At 41.7% G+C, this 23,439-nt stretch overlaps 1 protein-coding gene and 1 long non-coding RNA gene across 4 annotated transcripts; both read right to left on the reverse strand.

Annotated features, from left to right (window-relative positions):
• Positions 1-237: 237 nt before the first annotated feature.
• LOC140305734 (axin-1-like) lies at positions 238-13,720 on the reverse strand. 2 transcript variants are annotated; one of them, XM_072384709.1, is made up of 13 exons: positions 13,535-13,720; positions 11,903-12,584; positions 9,325-9,512; positions 8,992-9,147; positions 8,521-8,655; positions 8,273-8,369; positions 7,424-7,561; positions 6,814-7,207; positions 4,894-5,068; positions 4,626-4,802; positions 3,794-4,093; positions 3,546-3,695; positions 238-3,455 (listed from the first exon to the last, which is right to left on the reverse strand). In XM_072384709.1, the coding sequence occupies exons 2-13, from the start codon at positions 12,512-12,514 to the stop codon at positions 3,329-3,331; spliced, it is 2,649 nt and encodes an 882-aa protein (XP_072240810.1). In that variant the 5' UTR covers positions 12,515-12,584; positions 13,535-13,720; the 3' UTR covers positions 238-3,328. The 2 variants fall into 2 exon arrangements, with proteins under 2 accessions (XP_072240810.1, XP_072240809.1); XM_072384708.1 differs by having other exon boundaries at positions 9,319-9,512; positions 13,535-13,719.
• A 1,814-nt stretch (positions 13,721-15,534) lies between these two features.
• LOC140305028 (uncharacterized) lies at positions 15,535-22,245 on the reverse strand. Of its 2 annotated transcripts, none has more exons than XR_011915313.1 (3): positions 22,054-22,245; positions 16,584-16,705; positions 15,535-15,680 (listed from the first exon to the last, which is right to left on the reverse strand). It is a non-coding gene; the product is annotated as an uncharacterized lncRNA (long non-coding RNA). The 2 variants fall into 2 exon arrangements; XR_011915314.1 differs by having other exon boundaries at positions 16,584-16,711.
• Positions 22,246-23,439: the final 1,194 nt, after the last annotated feature.

The raw sequence follows: 23,439 nt of genomic DNA on the forward strand, positions 1-23,439 counted from the left end.
AATGGATCAAATGAAAGTAAAATGTTGAGCTCTCATCATGGAGGAGAAACTATAATACAAGAACATGCATCACTGATCCAGATTACGCAAAATTACATTTATAGATGAATAGGCTTGAGACCAAGTATAAGTAAATGCTGGCTCACTGTCAGTTTACATATGGAGTCATTGAAAGGGACGGCTACAAGAAATGTGCGAGGGCTGCGTCTTCGACTGGAACAATAAAAAGGAAGAAAGGTTTATTCAACATCTTTATTATGAAGTACCTTTTTAAAAGAAATGTACAAGTGGAACCAGCACAGTGAGTGACATCTGGCGTTGAAAAACAGAAACACCATGGACATGTGGTGCAGATCTGAAGACACGTATGAAATGATAATGTACATATTTACAGCACAGGGTTGATCCGAACAGAAGTGAGAAAAAAAAAAAAAAAAAAAAAAAAAGACATGAGTGCAGCTAAGGATACATTAGGACTGACTGAAAGCAAACTTACATTAAAAGCAAGGACTGCTCAAATAAAAATCATTTGAAAGATAACATGAGAAAAGGCACTGTGTTTCACGCAAATCAACAACGCAGCGGATGAAGTCGTTTTGTTCATCACATCAGAATCAGACGAAGACCTTTGAGAAAAGTTATCATTCACATGTCAGTAAGTGTTCGAGCCGGAAGTGGATGGGCGGGGGGGTGGGGGGGTGGGGCTTGCACAGAAACATGGAAACCTAACAGAGAATTCAACTCATCCGGAAACATTCCAGTCAAAGCACATGCTTGATGATTATTAAAATGATTTTTTTCTTATTTTTGGATAAACAAATGCATATCTAAATTTCATATCGAAGGCATTAATGGTTGTAAGGACGAACACGTTCTCTGATTCTGTGCTCCCCTTGCTGGGCCCAACCCAGGACAAACTGTTGCTTGCGACATTCCTGCGAGACCTCTTTCGTTCGATGAACACATTCGATTAACTAGATAGATAACACACAACGATCGAGCCAACAGCTTGAGCTCGATCCTGAAGACAGACATGATGTCAGACATGATGTCTCCGACTAATAGATTCCTTTAAGGATGTGGGCAAAATTTAAAAAGAAAAAATAATAATAATAATAATTACATTCAGCTTACATAGCTGGTGTGTCAGTGCAGTTGTGGCACTGTGCTTTAGGGTTTTCTGGCACCGAGGCTTTCACTGCAGTATAGGTCAGACAGATACAAGCAGTTTAAAGGACAAGTCATACACGGTTTAAAATGTGCTTTTTTTTTTTCTCCCTCTTTTGTTTCTTTGATAAATCGACAACAGTTAGATTAAATAACCTAAAACAACTCTCATGTCTCCACAATAAATATGAAGCCTCAACCGCCAACAAATTAGCCACAGCCAGAGTCTTGCCTGGAGACAGAATGCCTGGTTCTGTCCAGATTCAGCAAAAAAATCTGCCAAACAGCACCTTTTAGTTTTTCCATATTAACATCTTTCTAGAGCCAAAGCTGAGTGCCTTACAATAATTAGTCCAGAACGAAAGAGAGCGACCGTACTTTCTTTCAAGCTTCTAAGCTGCAATCCTTTTGTCTGTCGCTTTTGGGTTTACAGATGTTGTAAAGCCAGACAAAAGCTGTTTTTAGATAAATTTATAATAAAACAATAACAATGGAAAAAAAAAACACAACACTATAAATAAAATACAATAACCTTAAGCTGCAAACCTAGTTAGATTGACTGGTATAAATACCAGTTTCCTACTTTCCATCCTTTCCTATAAACTGAGAGCTGCTGGCTTTGGCTTCATATGTACTTCTTAGATGAGAGTTGGATCAACTTTAAGTCTGTTCGAAATTGTCAAACGAATCATTTAAGATTTCTAACTCAGTGTTGCAGGACTATGTTTTACTTCTGGGACTCTGCAGAAAGTACATTTCCCCCCTTCAGCTCACGAAGAAAAACAAAACATTTCATAGTTGTGGACTGCACAGACACTCATGTAGGCATATAGGACACACACGTTATGCTCTTTGGCTGAGTTCAGGCACACAAGAGGGACACAAGCTTTCACACTCAACAACACGCTCAAGAATAAGCTTCTAGAGAGTTATGGCACTGGCCGGGCGGGCAGGCACCCAGAATGAGCTCCGGGTTTAACACACAGGCTTTTGATGAAGCAGAAAAAAATAAAGAGTCACAAGAGGAACAGAGAGACCTGTTAGAAATAATATGAGAATCTTGAGAGTGAAAAAAAAAAAAAAAAAAAAAAAAAAAAATTAGCTGCTAAAACTCATCTTTCAGAGGAACAGGACTCCACACTCGAATGCCAGAAGTGACGTTCTGTAATGTGATCTAATGAGGAGAAACAAATTGGCTGCCCTGACATGACAAATTAACGATCTTCAAAACATACACAATAATATAATATTGAGATATGACAAAATTAAGCTGCTGTAATAATAGTACCTGCCTTGTACATACACAATTCAAATAAAATGAAAACAAGTAGTGAGGATACTTGTCTTATCAAAAATATGTAGCTTTGGTAAACAAGTTATGCAGAGAACTGTTGTCAGAAGGTGTTAATGTGAGAAATCACCGTGTGACGTCTACAAATCAAAGGTGAGCAAGTTTCTCTGTTTTGAGGCCATGAAGTCAACGAAGGGAGGAGCAGGTTGATAGTTCCACTGCCCGATTTCTTCCGTCCTCTCCCCTTGTCATCAGCTGATGAGGAACAGAAACAGCAAAAGGCAGACTAGACTCCATAAAAGGAACAAAACCGTTTTCTTGACTGTCCCGAGCACCGATTGAAGAGTTTCCGTGGTAATGTAGCAGCATTGTTATGGTCTGCGGAGGACAGACTCCTCCAGAGCAGAAGTGGAAGACTACTTTATCGTCTCTCCTTCCAGAGGTCCCCTCACCCTTTTCCATCCATTGCAGCAGAAGTGGAAGACTGGTCAGACATATTTTTTTTTTTTTACAGCTCTCCATGAGAGACAGGATTGGTGAAATATTTTTGTTCTTTTGCTCCACTCCCGTATCATCTGGCCGAGCTTCTTTACTTTTTGTGGGTTTGATCCAGGCCCTGACACAGATATCCATTTATCCATAGGAAAATTTAAAAAAAAAAAACCAACAACATCCACCTCCTTAATACTCATGCTTCTTCGATGCAGCACAATCTCCCTTCTGTCACACATTGCTGAGACCATCTTTCTACTTCCTGACGTTCAATTTGTCGCAGGCGAGTTTTTATTCAACCTGAACGTTTTCTTGTCGTGTCCTCTTTTTAAAACAATCTCTTTCAGTTTCTTTTTTTTTTTTTCCTGTTCCCAAGTTTCAGTCAACCTTCTCAACCTTCCCTACAATCTTCTCCTCGAAGATAGGCAAGATGGCGTCATCATCACGCACCTCCTCGAACACCACACCACAGTCAAACTCGTCGCTCACTTTCTTGAAGTAAAACCTGCACACAAACACGTGACCATCAACAAATTTTCCCCTCCACACACAATATATATATATTTTCAAATGTATGTATACTGTGTGTTCTAACCTGTAGTGGCCCTTTTTGGTAAGCAGCTCCTTAAACTGGCCCAAAGTCACAACACGACCTTTGACTGATGTCCGGTATGGGATCGGCTCTCCACAAAAGTAGTACGCCACCGTCATGTTCTCGCATACTTGCCGCTTCCCAGACTTATGCCTAAAATAGAAGAAAATCCATCTCAAAACCAGGAACACGGGCAAATAAAACGCTGGGACAAAGGTGATTTTAGTCTAGAAAAAGACTTTGCCATGTACCTCTGCTTGGCCTGCAGTAGTGCGGCTCGTCTCCTCTCCTCCTCTAGCCTCCTTCTAGCCTCCTCCAGCTGAGTGAGGGGGTTGGGAGCTGGGTTGGGAGGCATAGCGGGGTCCTGGATGAAAGGGTGTGATGGTTGGACCTGGGTGGACGAGGAGCCAGGGATAGTGGAGGGCACAGAAGAGGGGTTATTCCGCAGCTGGGCTGAGACCCAGGGATGCACAGCTCCGGGCCGCTCCACTGATGTCGGACGCGGTGATTCGCTGCTGGTTCCTGTCCTCCTGGAGCTGCTGGTGCTGCCACTGAGGAGGAAAAAAGAAAAAAGAACATGACAGAATTTCTGAATAAGAGAATCCTTTTTTAACCGAAAAAGAAGTGAGATAGAAGTGTTCAAAAATATGATATCGATGCAAATCCTTTGCTGCTTTCACACATTAACACTGGAGACGTTCAGGAGAACCTTTGGCAATTTGGTTTGGTCTTTATTCACAGTTGCTGTTCATGCTAACCCATCGCAGTGGGAGACTTTCTGCTGAAGATGAGCTCTCCTGGCTCAATATGCGAGGGAGGAGGTGTGAAGGAACGGCTGTCTGGGAGGCAGCATGTGATGCAAAAAGTATGTGTGGAAATGACAGCATTTTCTTTACAAACATGGCAATTCCAGTATGTGTGTGAAAGTGGCTTTTCTTGCACATGAAGCCAAGAGGACGAGGAGTGAGGCAACACAGGTCTACTCAACATCTTCAGCTACAAAAAAATCTTAATGAACAGATTAAAATGTCGGACAAGTTGCCTGATTCTACATTCTGACATTAACAATGAATTATTACTCACCCATGAGAGCTCTTCCTCTGTCTGTCTCCCTCCATCATCCATTGAAGGATCTTCTGGTTTCTCTCCAAATCCTCCATTGGCACTTGTGTTTCCAGGCCACGCCCACTCTCATCACCTTTGCCTGATGTCTCAGAGGTCTTCTTACAACCTCTCCGCGATAGTGTGCTGCCTTTACTACTGTAGAATGAACACATATACGTAAACCAATTAAAGCCATCTGAATGAACTACCATTTACATTTTACTGTGGATTAATCATGCATGCATACCTGTAACCCATCCCCTCCAGAGTGCTGGCTCCAGCTCCATCAGCATAGTTTCTTCTTCCTGTGTACTGACTGGCTGGGTCTCCATTCCACAGGAAGTTGGCCTGAGATCTAGAGCCTGCCTCCTCCTGCCCTTCTCTTCCTCTGTGGTGCAACAACTGCTTATGGTGATGCATTCCTGAGGCAAATCAGTAGATGTTAATTGGTGAAAGCCCTTCTTAAAGATATTCTACATTCAAGTCCAAAAAAAACACGGCAACCGAGGCTCAGTTCAACACTTGCAACAGAGCAGTTACCGTATTTTCCGGACTATAAGTCGCTCCGGCGTATAAGTCGCACTTATTTAGAATTTAATTTCACAAAATCCAAGACCAAGAACAGACCTCGTCCATGTTGATAATATGATCCGGTGATGCGTTGTGTTCAGTTACCTGCTTTTCAATGAACTCATGGAAACTGTCGACCTTGGCTTGGAAGTCTGCCGGCAGTTTCTGACACACCACAGTCCGTGCTCTGATAGAGAGGCGGTTGCGTTGCGTGACGCGGTAACACCAAGAAGGCCCGCCTGCAAAATCATTTATATTCATCTCCTTGGCAAGTAACAGGGCGTGGCGACGTAACCGCACCGTTGACGAGCCTCTCCCGGCTGAACGTTGTTCAAGCACCCACCTGGGGACTCGTTCCTCCAGCTCTGGCCATCTCGCTTGCAGCCCGCAATTAGCAATGTTTACTCCTTGGTTCATATCAGTCAGTATGAATTTTACATTTAAAAACATGTTATATTATATATATTTTGATATACAAGTCGCACCGGACTAGAAGTCGCAGGACCAGCCAAACTATGGAAAAAACGTATCCGGAAAATATGATACTTCGCAAGATTCCAACTTCTATGAAATCGCAATTATTTTAGTATTAAAACCAGGACTGCAGTGTATATATTTCACTACCTCCTAAGCGTCACAGTCCCATCAAAAACATAAAAGCCATGAACCATCCTTCATGTTGTTTGAACAATACAAAAGTTATAGAAAGAACACAGTAAGCCCATTTATATGGCACACACACACAAAATCTTAGTCCGAACGAACCGACCTTTAAAATACATGCTAGTCTGACTGAAATCGTACTAGATCAAGCTTCTCAAAACAGGCCCAACACATCCTGATAATGCAGTTGTGGAATGGAATCACTCCTGTCTGTATACGCACAACTACACCCGAATGAGCCTCAGTGGTCTACACATGCTGTAATGTTTTACTCATCCAGGCCAACTACAGAACTAAATCAATACCTCAATTCCGCTCTCGTGTTTGTATACATTTACAAGGACGGTGGGCCAGTTAAATGGCACAGATGAGCTATAACACGGCTATATGCACGATTGCTCGACTCAAGGATTGAAGGAAAGCCCACATTTAATTTCCCACGGCCGGTCTGTCACTTATCACCACTGGCTTATTAATGGACAGATCAGCAGCTGCCGGCTCAGTAGTCTGCATTTTGTTGCTTTTACCGTGCCCAAAACTGTCTCTCGTCGCTGCTGCACACCCTTAAGGAGAGCAGGTCTCATCTACAGCGCACAGACAGAGCAGAGAAGCCACAAGTGAAAGGAGCGAGTGCACTTCAGCTACAGCCACACAAAGTGGCAGAGTGGCTTACAGGCTGCATTTTTAACTATTGCTTTAGAAAGTGGGCACACTGAAACGTTCATTCATTCATTGTCAAGCAGTATTGAGTCAACGACCCATCGGGTTACACATTTTTGCAACCCTGCATCCAATTCCTCTCGTGGCCAAACGTGCTCACCAGTAAACCGACAAAGTTTTATTCCACACTGTAAGCTACAGGTCCGTTTGAGAGGTCGGGCTCTCATACATCCCACCCCACGGACATTTGTCTACGCACCGGCACAGCGCTTACCTTTGACCCCAGCTGCAGGCAGACTGTGACCTCCCCCTCTGTGCGGGGCGTAGTGAGGTGGCCCGATTCCTCCATCAGGCGAGCGCGATGATTTGGGAGGAGTGTGCCGACCTCCTCCTCCTCCTAAGGTGCTGTTGGTTGCCCCTGGCGACTGGCAGCCCGGCGTCTTCATCACCCGCTGTACGTGCTCGTCTAAAATAGATTCTGGGTCGTCGTCATGGGAATCTTCCATGGCAACCAGGCCGCCATAAGTGGCAGCTGTTCCTGTGCTAGCAGTGGTCTCTGAATAACGGGCGCCATATAGAGGTGGAAATGACGTGGGGAGGGGGAGTGGTATGGTATGAGAGGACATGGAGGGCGTTATGGAGATGTCAGCGTCGTCCCCTTCTTCTTCCTGTCAAAACAAAGGTAAACACTACTGTAAACCAGACTGCACACATAATATACAACAAAATAAGAGAAAAAAAAATGACCAACTCGTGGGAGACTGGAAAGCAAAACTGACTTTCACACCGTAATGCCCAATGTGCGCATTTTCAAGGAAAATCATATCAGCCAGACTGAAGCTTCCCTCACGTCACAGAGAGTTCCCATACAGTCGCCCACTCACCAGTCGCACTCTTTTCAGCCTCTCCTCGAGCCTTTCCTCAGCCTCTCGTTCTCTGAGAACAGTCTCCAGCCTGCTGATGAGCTCCGCTGCAAACCGCTCCGGCTCTACGTGGATGTCCTTTGGCATGCGATGTGTGCGCTTTATGAAAGGCACGAAGACAAAAATGAATTAATTCATTAAAAAATGGCAATCAATAAATTCTTACACACATCTGCGGCCAAGATTTACACTCCAAACTTGTAAAGCAACACATTCCAGATGGGGAAAAGTAAGAATGAGGAGGGAACCGAAAACTGGGAAGAACTACAGAGGAGCAAAAGAAAGTCCCTGGGCAGAAATGAAAAAAGGCCAGAATCTCAACTTCTGGACACGATAATGAAATATTCCCAAAAGACATGTTATGGCTCTGTCTTGTTACAATGATTATTTCACAAAGATTACATATAACATCTACTTTCTCTCCTTAAAGCAGAATAAACAATGATGTTAAAAAAATTTTTCCACGTGATAAATTGTTGCACACAAGTCACATGGTGCGTTTCACCAAATAAAGTTCAATGAACGCAGGTTCTCGCAGAGTCATGTGAGTCATAAGTCGCTTTGGACAAAAGCGTCTGCCAAACGCATAAACATAATGCAAGAAGCTCCAAAGTACATTTGATATCTATAATTCGCTTCAATAAGAAAGTGAACAGGAGCAGAAACGGGGAATGGCAAAAGAGTCATTTCTTTTCCCTGTTCGAGTGGCAACTTTCAAATAAGTTGGCTATTTTTGAAAGAGACACTCGTCCAAGTTGGACAATGTTCACTTTTACTTTCTCCAACGGTGTGTTTAGCATCCGTACTCACAGGTATATGAGGTAGGGGCACACGGCCATTGGCTTTGGCACTTTCATGCATCTCCTTACGATGCTGCTTCCGGTATCTGTAGGGAGGAATACCGTCTCTGTGTGCAAACACACAAAAAAAAAAGAACAATTACCACAGCTCTTAAGTGTCCCTTACTTAATCCTAGAGGTCTAGCATGTTCATTTGAAGTAACTGAAATAATAAAAGGTGTGAAGGAAGTAATGAACACATGCCCTGTGTGTACTTACACACTGCTGTCGGTCAGCGACAGTGTGTCTGCATCACTCGACATGCTCTGCTGCTCACTGTCATTGGCACTGGTTGCTGGAGCCCGAGCGTAGCCCATGTTGGCGTAGTACGGGTTTACCGGCTCCCTCCACGGCCTGAGGAAGGATCGAGACACTGTGATTCTTCCGCTCCAACAAAAAAAATGAGGCAAACGTTGAAAGCATGTTGGGTGCGTGTCCGTTTCGTCTCTTTTTCCCCCCAAACTAAACCGTTTATTTCCCGTTTTACGTCCACACGTTTGTTTTGCATTATAAGAATGCGCAATTAAAAACATACTGGGTTATTTTTCTGATCACGCAACAATTCATTTAATGAACGAGTTAATTCAGTTTATTATGAAAAAAAAAAAATTCAATACCAGCATTATGACACAAGAGAGAATCAAATTTGAGCTGCCATGCTCTGCTCCGTAGCTGCACGACAACACGCACCTGTACTCCCTGCTGTCCTGCCTCCTCCTGCTCGTCGTGGCTCTCTGTGGTGCCGTCTGCATCAGCAGGCTATGAGTCAGCCTCTCAGCTGGTGTATCGCCACACTCCTCGTCTTTCTCTTCCTCCATTTCCCTAACCCCCCCTCCCCCTCCACACCTAAAAATCAGATTAATGTTGGTTATTCAATCACAGTCACATTCCATCATTCAAAAATCCCAACCACTAGAAAAAACAGTCGGTGGATTTCACGGTTCAATCATTCCAGACATCAAACACAGACCTTGTGCAAGACTTAAGAATATTAGAATCGAGCTCATCTCAACTCACCGCCACTCTTCATCCTCAGCAAGTGTAGGCAGGTACCCAGGCACAGGTTTGGTTGGCCCGGATGAAGGGCTCTGATCACTGGGATTAGGCTTGGGGCTCTCTCCTCCTGTCCGCGTGTACTCCAAATACAGATCAGACTTGAGGAACAAAGGGTAGGTATTCTCCTCCATCATGGCCTGGATCTCTGTTTGGGCCTGGTATACAACGTGGTCACACACATGGACTTAAGAGTTAGTTCAAATTTGATTCCATTTTTTCACTTTAATCAGCCCACTCATGGCTGATATTAATGTTAGACTCGAGCAAAGATGCGGGGATTCAAAGTTGTTGACATGGATCTTACTTCTCAATTGTTCTCAATTACTACATTTACACCATTTAAGCTCGAGTGTGCTATTTAACTTGATCACCGTTTTTGCCCATGAATACATGCGCAGTATGGGGGAATTGAGCTACTGCCTGTGGACTGTGTGAGAGAACGTTCAAGACCTTCTGCAGCGTCTAACTTTCTCTATGGCAGATCATACATGCAAGTACAGCCGAATTCACTGCACAGACGCGGTCTTTTGGTTACTTGAATGGTGATTTGTTAAGATGACGCAGCAGTTATAGAACCAGGATTTTATTAGAGCAGAGCAACAGTTTAAAAATAATTAAATTTAACTTGACACAAAGTCTCAGTGATTTTTAATCTGACTTGTTAAGCTGTCAGACAAAAGAGGAAAAATAGGTGAAAGTGAGCAGCTTTATTGGTAATTCAACTGTACTAATATAAGTTTACACTTTACTATTCCTAAAAAAAAAAAAAGAATTCTTAATGCATGCGCAGAGGTCCATCTGCATCCAGTTCAGAGTAAATATGCTGAAGCGATTAAATGGGTGCTTTAGTTGGCGTGTTTTACGTGTTAACATGTTTTATGTCTGATTTTGGTCGGACAAATGCGATAATTAGATTTTTTGTCAAACAGACCCAGTACAGACAAACACAATTACAACCTGAAATTACACAACCGACCACCCAGCTAATATTCAATCCAGACCGTAAAAGAGGAGTGTTTTCAGTAAATTTATCACTCTTATTCTAATGTTCCTAATGGCTTCATGCAGGTAAACCCCTGACAGCGGCTGAAAGAGCCATGGTGTGCACCGTATTTGCCAATCATGCAAACTGGACAGTACAGCAAATTAAGTAGAACACCAAAGCCCTGAGAGTGAGTTTTCTCATCACACGTCACGTCGCCAAAATCCATGAGCATTTCCCGCATGCTGTGGTTGTGTGAAACATACAGGTGATGAATGGAAGCAGCGGATAAAAAAAAAACAAACCCTTTTCTACCCGTTTAAGCTTACTGAACAGGTGATGCTTCAAAAGGACTGTGAGTGACACACTGCACTCTGAGTGCCGACTGTAAGGAGCAGATCACATGAACACCCATCCCTACTGTGCGTGTTTATCAATTAGAGCGATTAAAAAAAAGTTCAGACTTGTGCCGTCTTGTAAACCACGTGTACACATGATCATGTCCGACCTTGTCAGATCGCCACTGCTAACTGTTAAAGAAGAGCCTCAGGAGGCTCAACAACGAATTGAATTGCATGAAATTTCATGCAGCCGTATCAACAGAAATAATAGCTGGGAAATAATCAGAGACTAACATTTAACTGTTCAGATTTACTACTTTCTTGTCACAGTCTGAGACGTCTCGCAGTGTGCGGCACATCTTCATTTCCTCAGTTGATTAAGGTGGGCATGCTACCTTCCTACCTAGGCTGTTTTGCAGGTGAAATTTCTTCACTAAAAGTCTGTTTTAGCCTCTGTTTCCTGTGATCATAATGGAGAAGGGCGAATAAAGGACTCCTAAAAGACCCCAATCAAATCAAAGGGACTTACTGCATCAAAAATGAGCCATGAAGGAAAGCAGAATAAAGGCAACACGGGTTAAAAGAATGTAAGGAACACTAAAGGAAGTGTAAGCCAAACTAAAACTTTATCTTATTTACAATATTTTGTAGCAGTTTCCTAACCGAAACTTTGACATCTTTTCTTTTACAACTAAGCAACCTTTGTTTAACTCCTCACACATCTTACTCTCTGCAGCTAATATGTACACTCACACGATAAATTCTTTATATTACAAATAAATTGCATCAGACATGTTTTAAAACACCATCTGTATACAATTTGTTGCCTGTTCTAAGGCTGGCTTTATTCGACTGTGAAACCAGACATAGCTTTAAGCTTCCCTCAGTTCTCAGTAAACGCTGACAGGCTTATAACACTTGTGTACTAGCAAGATGTAAGATGGGGGTGGGGGGGGGGGGGGGGGGGGGGGGGGGGGGTGTCAGACTGTGTCCAGTGCAGCCATCAAAGCCCACTGTCTAATTTTATGGGTGTCATGCATCGTCTTGCAAACAGACACAATTCAGTTTCACTTGGGTACCGTGTCTACATGAATCAAAAATACCACATCAGAACTGAACCGTTTCAATGGTTAAACTCCAGCCTCCATCCTCCAAGGGCCAACATAATACATCGCTCTTATAGGAACCTTTACTGATAACCTGTATGATAAGCTATAATCACCTGTTCAAACATGGCAGGGTCTGATTGAGGCTTTCCCACACAGTCTCGGATGAAGCTCTTGGTAGCCGCTTTGATCTGCCTGGAGACAATCCCACTTCCATCTACAATGTATTTCCTGTAGATGGCCTTGGCCAGCTTTGCCCTCTTCTCCTGGCTCGTCTTCCTGAACCCTGAGCATGCAAACCAAAAGTCAAGAAGGTCTGCACACCCTTCCTGGCTCAGGAAGTTTCTGAACAGCTGGGTGCCTTCCTGGTCATCTAGGAGAGAGTGTAGCGACTCAGCCCACTTCAGATAAGGGGGAGTTGGAGAAGCTGAGCCTTCAGGTTCATATCCCAAATCCAGATCAGGGCGACGTGGGGTCGCAGATGATGACGACGGTGTGTAACTTGACGAATCCCCCATTTTAGAAGACGGAGGATAGCCTAGACTTTGTGAAAGGGTGTTTGGACGGGTGCTGACTGACTGGACTGGGGGGTCCAGATCAGTTCCCTCCTCACCAGGGACTGGAGGTCGTGGGGCATCTTCGGTAAAGTGGGTAGGGCCGCTCATAGAGGCCACAACCCCTCCACCGCCCCTGTATCCAATCCCATGTAATTCTCTGACAACACTCATGTCTCTGATTGCACAAGGCAGAGGTCAGACGCTCCCCTCTAGCAATGATTTTGCTGGCAAACAATTCACCCTAGAATGGAAACAGGAACAGCAGTTAGCTGCAGCAATGTGAGTCGACACAACAGAAATAAACAGTAATTGTAAAATGATAATGATGAGTAAGTCATCTTGCACGCGCTACACAAAATCAGACCACCAAAATAAACACAGGCACACACGCATACGAACACATCCGCATTATACATGTTAAAAATATCACAGAATCAAATAAGAGTCCATAAGTAGACACAAAGAAGCCGGTAAGTGTTGGTAAAAATGAGAGCACACTTTTAAAAACGACAACAGTTGATCAGATGCTAATATGGCGCATAAACATGCCATCAACTACATTTTAATTGTTTTGCATACCGTCAGCGACACTGAACCAAGACTTAAGAGTGACCAAAAACAACTGAATACAACGTATGCAAGTTTTCAAGCTTAAGTTCACCATCAAGTTTTGGTCGTGTGTTTATCAATAAGCTTACTCACTCATGCTAACAGCCCTTAAAACTCGCACTTCGTGCAGCTAAACCTAATTTTCCTAAACAATCAACTGGTGTGAACAAGCTAAGACAGCTAGCTAGCCTTGTAGCAATGCCACCAGCAATGCCAGTGCTTTGAAGTGAGAATCTCATTCATCTTGGCCTGCAAAGACGGTGGGGGATGGGTACAGCAACAAACTCTACAGCCACACAAGACGGGCCTGCGTGCAAGAACACTTCAACACAACCGTGGGCTATACATTTACTCGTGCCGAGCAAACTCCCACAGAAACAACGCAAACTTTCTGAATGATAGACCCCAACAATTCCCCCGATGTGAGATCAAACGAAACAAGAAAGCGAGGGCACGTTTTCCACTCCAGTGGCTGCAGCGCCAGCTAGCTTCGGTGGGTGAGCTAGTTTGTTAGCTTACTGGCTGGCTAGTTTAGCTAGGTGCGTTAACGTCCCGTGTTCCCCTTAAAAGTGTTGGTCCTACCGTCTCTGAAAGCCCGTTCCCCTTAATCCGCTGCATTGGGGATACTGGCGCGAACAATGTGCTCCGAAACGCAGCATAAGGATAGCTTTCAGTCACTAAATGTTAATAAAAAATATCCCGTCGCCTTGCCCTTAACTCCCCATGGTGGTTAGTTTCAGAGCAATAATACAGAGCGAGAGACTACGTGCGTCCACACCGACTGCGTACGGAATGAAGTACGTTTATAGACCTGTAGGGGATAGAAGCAATAAGCACCAAGTGTCACGAAGAGCTCAGCCTGGAAGAAAGCACTCTTTATAAGTTTGTCAAAGTAAAGGTAACAATCAGGGCTGGGTCTGAGAACTCTGAAATGTAGCCGTTAACTGAATATGAATTACATGGTTATTATTGTATTTGATAACGTAATCAATTTGAGTTTTTACTTTTGGGTATCCTGGAAATCAAACATATTATTGAAATATTAGATAATGTAGAAAAATGAATTACAAACAAAATAAAACATTTTCAATAAATGCAAATAGACTGAATTTAACAAACTAAGAATTTTGCGTTGGTCAATTGAACTAATTCAGTCCAGAAATGCACTGCATGTATTCTGTGTGCTGCGTGCATTTTACAACACTTGGGGCTTCTTCTTTTGTGTCGCTGCTGCTTTTAATCAAAGGTCACCATAAGAACTGACCTTGTAACGCAGGAAGAGTATTTATTCAAAATGTGATTTTAGACACCCTTGTGAATAAATCATCATTAAACAAAGAAAAATCTCATTTAAATTGACGCTTTTGATAGGTTATTTTCATATCGTTAAGAAATGTTTTAATGGTTAGAGGACATGGTTAGAATAAGGACAGAAGAATGTTATTTTCAAATGTAATCTCGGCAGGTTATAATGTAATTTGTTGTCCACATTACATGCAACCTGTTACTACTTAGTACCTTCTAAAACCGCAATGTATAAGCAAACAGCAAGGAATAGCTAATCTGAAAAAAAACAAAACAATTTTCCCTGAAGCACTGTCATTGAAGCAGCATTTTAAAGTCAATGTTTGTTGAAGAGATACTATTTTGAACTGTTCTGCTAATATTGTGTTGTTTGACTCACTGTAGTATTTTGTATTTCATTCATATATGAAGGAGGAGTTGCATAAATAGTGTGGTGCAATGTTAACTTAATTACTCTACTCATGAGGTTATCTTAAACTTTATCAGCAAGTTGGGACTGGGCATTTTTTTCATTTTTTTTTTCAAACACACATCCTCTGGGTACTTATTTCCATTAAGATGTATTAATGTTCACGTACAGGCCACAGTTGTGAAAGGCACGGTGTTAAAAAAAATCTTCATGACTGTCCTCTGTCGCAATGTTAACATGTATGTTAAAATACTGGGTTACTGGACTTACAATTAAAATCACATGTGTTTATCAGCAAATGGAATAAAAAGAAGCCATTAGGCAGTAAATAAAACGTAACATATATTGAAATCCAGATTCAGATACTTTATTAATCCCCGAGAGGAAATTCTCTTTCTACGGGGTATGAACTTCCCCCCAAAAAATGTTCCCAAAGTTTAAGGTTTTAGGCATTACTCTCTGTAAATGTATGTGACTTAAAGTCATTATATCGGTTCTATCCTTTACAGTTCTATGTCAAGGTTGCGAAAATACACCACACAGCGCCCCCAACGACAAGAACAGGTCATTACATAATTTGACAATGTGAAAGGATTTGCAATCTAAACGGAACATTTCTAAAGACACTAATCAGAAGTTATTACTTAATCTTTTATAACCTAATTGGATAACACACTGTCATTAAGCGTAATAATAGATAAATAAATAATGATTCGTATGATGGAAAAATAACACTGGATAAACACAGGAACAGCACTGGTGCACCAGACAATATGACCAGGTAAAGCGCTCACTTTGCTCCTTCAACTGGTCTGAACGGTAAAGCAATCTAAAGCAACTTAAATGTTAAGGAGGCGACTCACCTCTAGGATTTTTAACCGGTCCTCAGATCTAACAGGCTGTACCATCAAACAGAGAGAATGACAGAACAGAAAGAGCATGCTGCTGCCACCACCTGAGCATCCTCCTTGTCACTCTCCTCCGCCGGACTGTCAGTCATTCAGGAGCACGAAGCTGCCAGCAGATTGTGTGTGTGTTAGAGGGAGGGAGAGAAAGAAAGAGAAACAGAGAGGTGGCCGTTCAATATTAACAGACGTGGGAAGTGAAAGTTATGTTAGACATATGATGAGTGCGAAAACAACACATGTCGAAATATAGACTTATCACATGGTGTTTAATTTGCATGTCACAAACACGCCTTTAATTTGACATGACCAATATCTGACATACACCTGTGCTTATGAATAATGCTGTCATGTGACTTAGTTTTACATGTGATAAGCATGCATCTTATAAAACATTTTTGGAAAATCCTCCATTAAACGAACAACTAAAGAAAGCATAGAAATAAGAAACATATGTGAATAAAACACTTTAAAGCTTATTTAGAGGCTGTTGCCAAGCTTACTAATTAACTACCTAGTCTGGTTGATATGGAATAGAAGATGTTAACATTTTCACTTTCTACGAGCAGCAGAATTTGTTGTTTCCAAGCTTAAAAGTGAGCCTTGATTAAAATGGATCATTTCTTTACTAAAACTAATGCAGTCCTGATTCCATGACAATAATCAGCAGTACTTACACAGACCACACTCACCTAAATCTGTGGATCTGACCATGCAGTAATACACTAGCACCTGACCTACTATAACAACTTAAGCTTGGAGTTTGTACTCTAACAGTTAATTAGTGACTAAATGTGACATCCAGGTGGTTTTGATCTGAATGTGTATCAGAAACCTAGAAAATCCCAGAAAGTTCACCAGGTCAGAATAGAAACACATAAAAAATGACACAGATGATAATCGGCGGAATCGTGACAGTCCAAACAAGAAACCTAAACTGTGGTGCATTCATTTTGGATAGATTTGCCCTCTGAAATGTTGCCTGTAAAACCTATCATGTACAGTAGCTCACCATGGCTGCTGTCAGGCTGGTTGTCCTATGAGCAAGAGGTCAGGATCCGGTGGCTCAGGTTGGGACCAGACACATGTCCTCACCTCTGTCCAATCCTGGATGAACTTCTTCTCCATGACAACCTGAGGCTGTAAAATAGTGGCAGTGATAATAATAACGGTACACAGAAATGAACTGACTGTGCAACAGAATTGCTTTCTGGTTTTACAGCAACAATGTAGCTCAAAATCAATAATGTGCAGTGGACATTAACCAACTTCTTACTCTTATTCTTCTCACAACCTAACTACAGTGAAATCAAATGCATTTGGTTGGAATTCTCCATGAAGTTAACAATGCTGATAAATGCATAACCTTAAGAATTCTGTTCATTATCAAAGATCGCCGTAGGAGTTCTAGCAATACTTTGTCATTCTTTATGGGTTTCTAACTCAACACAGACGTGTTAGGTAGCAACACAATTGTGGCTCCATCCAGATGCCCGCAGTTTTATCAGGCTGAGCTAGAGTCACAAATTAAAAAGACGAGCTGTATTCTCAGCTGTCAACTTTTACTAAACACAGTATTACAACTGCTGGTGATGACTGACAAAGTTATTTGTTTGAGATTCTCGATGTATGGCAGACGTTTGACACAGTAGGAAACAACAGCTTTTCAATATAAAACAAATCTCGGTATTTCGCAGGCCAGACAGTTGCATACTTGAAGTTTTACCTTTTTGGACAAAAAGGGGCCAACTTGGACATGGGCAGGATTTTTTTTATCCACTCAAATGTGACCTTACTACATGACAGGCCAAACTGGATGTGGATGGAGTTGATGGACCAGCCACAGGTCGCAGCTTGGTTTCAGAGGAGTATGTGAAATAGGCACAAATGATGAATTTCATGTCCATGTACAATAAAGTCTGTAATTTGGAGGTCAGAGGGGTTGGGGAATGGAGCTAAAACTGAACTGTCAAGCAAAACAACTGAGTTCCAGTTCTGTCCCAACCGCTGATGTTTTAAAGTCACCATACTTTAGTCACTGTTTCGTCGCTGCTTTACATTTTACAGATGTATACAGATGTATAGCATTAATACACTTATCATGCAAGAGCATTCAAAACATATAAAGTTTTCTCTGTGAGTTAGGTTTATATTTGGACAAGGGGGTGGAGCTTGAAAGCTAATTGGACAAAAGTATGTATCTTTGAGGCTTAAATAAAGTTAATTTTCAGAGGGGACACACTGATCAGGAGTAAATCTAATGAATGACACCATGATGACTTTTTGAAAAATGTTATTAACTCCGTAAATCATCAGAAAAGTAATTATTGATTCAGTATTTCATCTGAGTAGTTGATGCTTTTTGATTGGGAGTTTATTGGAGTCAAAGATGTTCTGAGTCCAGTGTTATTGCAGTTTAAGTTCATTCCACAATGGCTTCATGTCTGACAATGTTTGACTGTCAGAGAATGTTTGACTATGTCCACTTCTCATGTGTTACCTACGAGTTTATGAGTGCAACCCTGAACTCTGAGTTGATGGACTCAAGTGTTACTTCAATCAGCTCTGAGTATGTTCACTCTGAGGTGAGTGTGTGTGTGGGCAATGCAGAGAAAGAAAAAAAAAATCAACAGAGCTCAAATACTGCGAGTCACCATGGTAATGGGTTGGTAAAGAGCAACAGCTCCATGTTAATACAGTAGAGCTAGAAATGTGAACTAGAACAGTCCTATGAGTATGACAACAGCTGAAGATAAAGGTGGAATTCAGCTGGATTTACACAATATTTTCAAAAATATTTATTCGGCTCAATCCTGATGGGACAAAATTTAGATGACAGTAACTCAAGATGAAAATATGTATCTGACAGATAAGACATTTTTCTTGAACCTATAAAATCATCACCTCAGCAGTATTACTGATTTTGGTGACTTGCAGTTGAAAAGGTGTTTATAGGTTCAAGCTGTAAATGATAAATTGAAATTTTTTTTAGATAAAACATTGTGCTTCTCATTTGTATGGGTCTCTTTCTGTTCTCTTGTTGTATTTTGCACACCAGGGCCAGTCTAGAACCCCAAAAATAATTTTCCATATGTCGATTATAATATCAAGTTTGATTTTTTTCCCCACATCTTGAGTCACAATGCAAAATATTATTATTTCAATATCTTAAACCTTTTAGATAGGTGCGATTGAATCCCATGACACTTGGTGAAAAACATTGTAACCTCTTACACTTTCACCCTAAACTCTATTAGCCCTGCATGTTTAAAACAATCAAAATGTCTTTAAACAGATAATCAGTGTGAAATTGTTCAGTCAGAGATCCAGAGAAGCCTTTCAGGGGGCAGAAATGAAGACGGGCAGCAGGTTGTGTAGAAAATGACAACATGCTTGATTGGCAGACTTTACAGCCAAGACAAACACACTTCATTATGTAAATGTATTCACATTGCTTTGGCCAATATTCTCAGTGTTCAACACGCACTCATAATCACGCACACACACAGCACCTGCATTCACAGCTTCCTGTGGCAACAGGCTGGTGTTGTTACTGCTGCTGCGGTGCCCCCAGAGACAATGAGGAGAGAGGGAGGGAGACAAAGAGAGAATACTGACGAAGATGAACTTGACCTTTACGATGTCTTGGTGTGGAAGTGTTGGGGGCATGTTGCTACTTATGAATCTATAATGAATCTCCTCTATGTATGTGTGTGTTGTAGAGGTCTGAGCTCTTCGCTGAAGAAAGGTCATCACACAAGGGGGGCACCAATACACCTGGCTCTCACCCCGCATCTATCTATCTATCTATCTATCTATCTATCTATCTATCTATCTATCTATCTATCTATCTATCTATCTATCTATCTATCTATCTATCTATCTATCTATCTATCTATCTATCTATCTATCTATCTATCTATCTATCTATCTATCTATCTATATCTATCTATCTATCTATCTATCTATCTATCTATCTATCTATCTATCTATCTATCTATCTATCTATATCTATCTATCTATCTATCTATCTATCTATCTATCTATCTATCTATCTATCTATCTATCTATCTATCTATCTATCTATCTATCTATCTATCTATCTATCTATCTATCTATCTATCTATCTATCTATCTATCTATCTATCTATCTATCTATCTATCTATCTTCTTGAAGATGTCAGGATTGAACAGCTTCAGGTGTTGTTGATTTGTGAGCCTGTAGTTTGTTTGCGCTCCACTGAGGTCCTGGTCTTTGCTGTGTGAGGTCACGTCTTTCTTTGTGTGGAACAATGTGCATGTGCAGATCACGCCAGACACACATCCAAGATGAGCAAGCGATGAGCAGAATCGGTGCATGATGAATAAGAGTTGGGTCATGGACAAATTGGGCAAATTAGCTAATTATTTTTGTGAAAATGTACTTTGACATCAGGACTTGGACATACAACAATATGTTGCATTATCACTATGAAACAACACACGTCACACGATTGTGCCACACAGGGATGCTGAGGATTTTTAATTGCTCATACTAAGCTGTGGGTCTTTTGTACCATATCATAGTTAAGGAAAGAGCAGAGTGGAGCTCAAAGTAAAATATACACATAGTATTTAGCCATTATTTATTCCTTTTTGATTTTTGATACACCTGATAACAGCCACCCTCTGAACAACTATTCAGGTAAGAAAATTGTCCCTCAGCAATAGTTTTAATTGGGGGTAAAAAAATGAAGTTACATGGAGAATTATAAAAATCCTCAAATCACACAGATTCCATGTGAATGTATCACTGTAAGTTAAAACATTGAAAATTGTGCCAAATGAAATCAATATTGTAATGACTAAATAAGTTTCACAGTACACAACAGCCCTACTTTTCTGCTTTATTCCAAGTGTGCCATGTGTGGCACACCATGCACTGATTGGACTAATAAACAGATGATGGCGTGTTCTGCTGTCATGTGTACTCTGCCACTGTTACAATGAATGATTGATGATGCTGCTTCCACCATCCAACCACCCTTTAAATGGTGTCAGTTATGTGATGAAATTAAACTATTCCAGGGGAGATAAGAGTAGTTTATTAACTCTTAAACTGAGGCAGCCCCCTGGACTACTGAGACGGGGCTTTTTGTCAGCGAACTGGTCCAGCTCAGGGGGTTCCTTTGTTCCAGCTGCCACAGCAGATTTCGGCGTCTGTACGGAGGCCTGTCAGAAACAGGCTTATCTCTTGGGGGCCTCCCAGCACAATGACCCATTTAGATCCTCACAGTGAGAGTGAAATCTTCATTATAAATGTCTTGAAATACAAACAGACCCCAACTCTTTAAGAATATTAATTGGAGACATGTATTTTGCTTAATTACAAAAAAAAAAAACCCAAACAAACAAAAAAAACTCAACAGGAGAATAACACTTGTACAGTGGACCCTATATGGCCAATATGTCTTGATTAAGGTGTTATCAGCACTTTGGATGTATTAATGTTGAGCCTTTACTTTGAGATTAGACATTAACATTATCATAAAGCTGTGGATGACATTGTGAGCTGAACCTCAAGTATCTCGCCCGTATTTCCTCTGAGAGCCTCCTGTCTTTTTTGTTGTCTGAAAATTCTCCAATTGAATTACACAAGTACACTAAGATATTAAAAAAAAAACAGGTATATTATTAGTATTTTCATTCATCCATCTATTTCTTATTTATCCATCCATCTGTTGGCCTTTCCCAGCCATGCCTGTAGTAAGAGTGTCAGTATATCTGCCATGGCGTCCTGCTGATGTGTATTGTGATGGGGCTGAATACTCCAGCTACCAATATGGCCTGCGCCAATACTGGATTAGCCACAGTGGATTAGCTGGCTGCCCTCCTGCTGCTTATTCAAATATTGTTTCACGTATTGTCATCACTGGGGCAAAGCTCTGGCCCAGGAGCCCGCAAGCTACAGAATATTCTCAAAGAAAACCAGAAAAAAATGTCTTTGCTTCCATTTCCCCATACAAGCGTCTAATTTCATCTTTCAACGAGTGCAGAATTCGGAGGATTCGGTGGAATTATCAGTGGGTTCGGAGAGCATCTGTAGCGCTGGAAGAGGTAGAGAAAGGCGATGGAAAGATGATTGCAAGCAAAACCCAACTAAGGCCAAAACAGGCATGAAAGCTTGCCTTGATCTTTGGTACATGGTGTTTTCTTTTCTCTCCTCTCTCCCTTTCTCCCTTTCACCCTCACACATACACTTGGGAGTCAAGGCAATTGATGTGCTGCCTTTGATGGCAAAGAGAGGCCTATATTAACAGGCAAAAGACCATGATGAAAGGGCTAAGAAAAAGAAGGAAAATGGGTAGAAAATGTGAAATCAAAAAGAATGGCAACTCATGATAAATACTTCGGATGGAGTGATGGTAACTAGACATCGGGGTGTTGAGGGTTTGGAGGTTTAACGGCAGCGGAGGAAAGGCAAAGGTAGACGGAGAGCTTACCGTGTTAGCCTGGCGGTAGAGAAGGCTGAGGTTGGCGTGGAGGTTCATATGTATAATACTGGTGGTCATCCTGTTAGAATAAGGGAATGGAATACACTTGCTGTGTGGCCTTGGTTCCTCCTGGTCGTTCGGAGGTGTTGACGCCAGTGGACGTCCCATTGCAGAAGCAGTCGCCATCTTTGTCCCGTTGTTGTCTTGGATATCCTCTCCTGCGTCTTCATCCCTCCCTCTCTCCTTTGATCATGCCTCCCTCCCTTGCTCTCTGCCGTATGACATCATCACGCAGCGTTATCGACAAGCATCAAAGAACCTCTGGGCAGGACCGTGCGCCTGTCGGTCTGTGCATTTGAAATGGGTGTAAATATGGAGCAAAAAGAACACTAGTCAGGAGTGGGTACACCCCCACTACTCACATCCACTGCTTTCCTCTCCCTGCAGATGGATGGTTTATTAGGCCAATACAAAACTATACACACACATCCACACCACCCATCTCTCAGACGGGTGTATCCCGAGGCCCCCTGCTGTGCCTCCAGCGTTTGATGACATGTTTAAACAGCTTCATTCAATCCCAAAGCTCCGTCCTTTTCTTTCTCATCTATTTCATCCTTCTTATCCATTTCCTCTAAGCTGGTGCAGCAAACGAAAATGTCTTCTTGGTCAACTCTGTGGCTAAAAGAAAACACTTCTAGCATTGCCACCCCTCCGTAGTCTCCTTTTTGACTCTCATCCCCTGCTTGCTCTTACCACTTACAGCTGGTCGTTACCATTTCCAATCCTGTTAAAGTTGTATGTCCTCTTAAGGAACCCTTCTGTCTGTCTGACATCTGCCTGAAAATCTCATATACATGTTTCACTGTCACAGTCTCAATCCTCTGTGGCAGCTGGTATCCAATCTAAGAAGGTCTTCCTTGAAAACACACACACACATGATTAGCAACAGAATGAGTAGCCTTTGTCCAACCTAAAAGTACTACCACATTATGCCATAATCAACATGTCTGTGACAAACAGAGTACTGGATTTACATAACAGTTACTGTACTGGCAGCAGTGACCCCAACCAAAGAGACAGAGATGTTGGGGAAAGAAAAAGTTTAGCTTTAGAGTTTTCTCTCTGAACAGAACACTTTATTACAGAAAGATTGCAATGGCATAGCAAGATTAGATGATTATCTTTTAGTCATATCAATTATGCTGTTTTTTTTTATATATATTTATATGAATATAAGAGTAAACTAGTTAAGAAGGAGAAAATTTCAACAAGTGTCAGAGTATATAAGAGAATACTAAGAGGATAAATTGGTGGTGGAATAACGTTCAGCTTTCATCAAGGAAATGCAGATCCATATCCCAACCAGGAGAAATTATATATTTTTATTTTGAC

This window comes from Leuresthes tenuis, unplaced genomic scaffold (genome assembly GCF_036924035.1).
Source record: "Leuresthes tenuis unplaced genomic scaffold, fLeuTen1.0.hap1 SCAF_4, whole genome shotgun sequence".
Classification (NCBI taxonomy): Eukaryota; Metazoa; Chordata; class Actinopteri; order Atheriniformes; family Atherinopsidae; genus Leuresthes; species Leuresthes tenuis.

Coding starts and splice junctions, on each gene's coding strand:
- LOC140305734 (XM_072384708.1), bottom strand. CDS start 12,514: ATGAGTGTTGTCAGAGAATTACATGGGATTGGATACAGGGGCGGTGGA. Junction 8,370..8,520: donor TCGCTGACCGACAGCAGTGT/GTAAGTACACAC, acceptor GTTTGCACACAG/AGACGGTATTCCTCCCTACA. Junction 4,094..4,625: donor CAGAGGAAGAGCTCTCATGG/GTGAGTAATAAT, acceptor TTTCCTCCTCAG/TGGCAGCACCAGCAGCTCCA.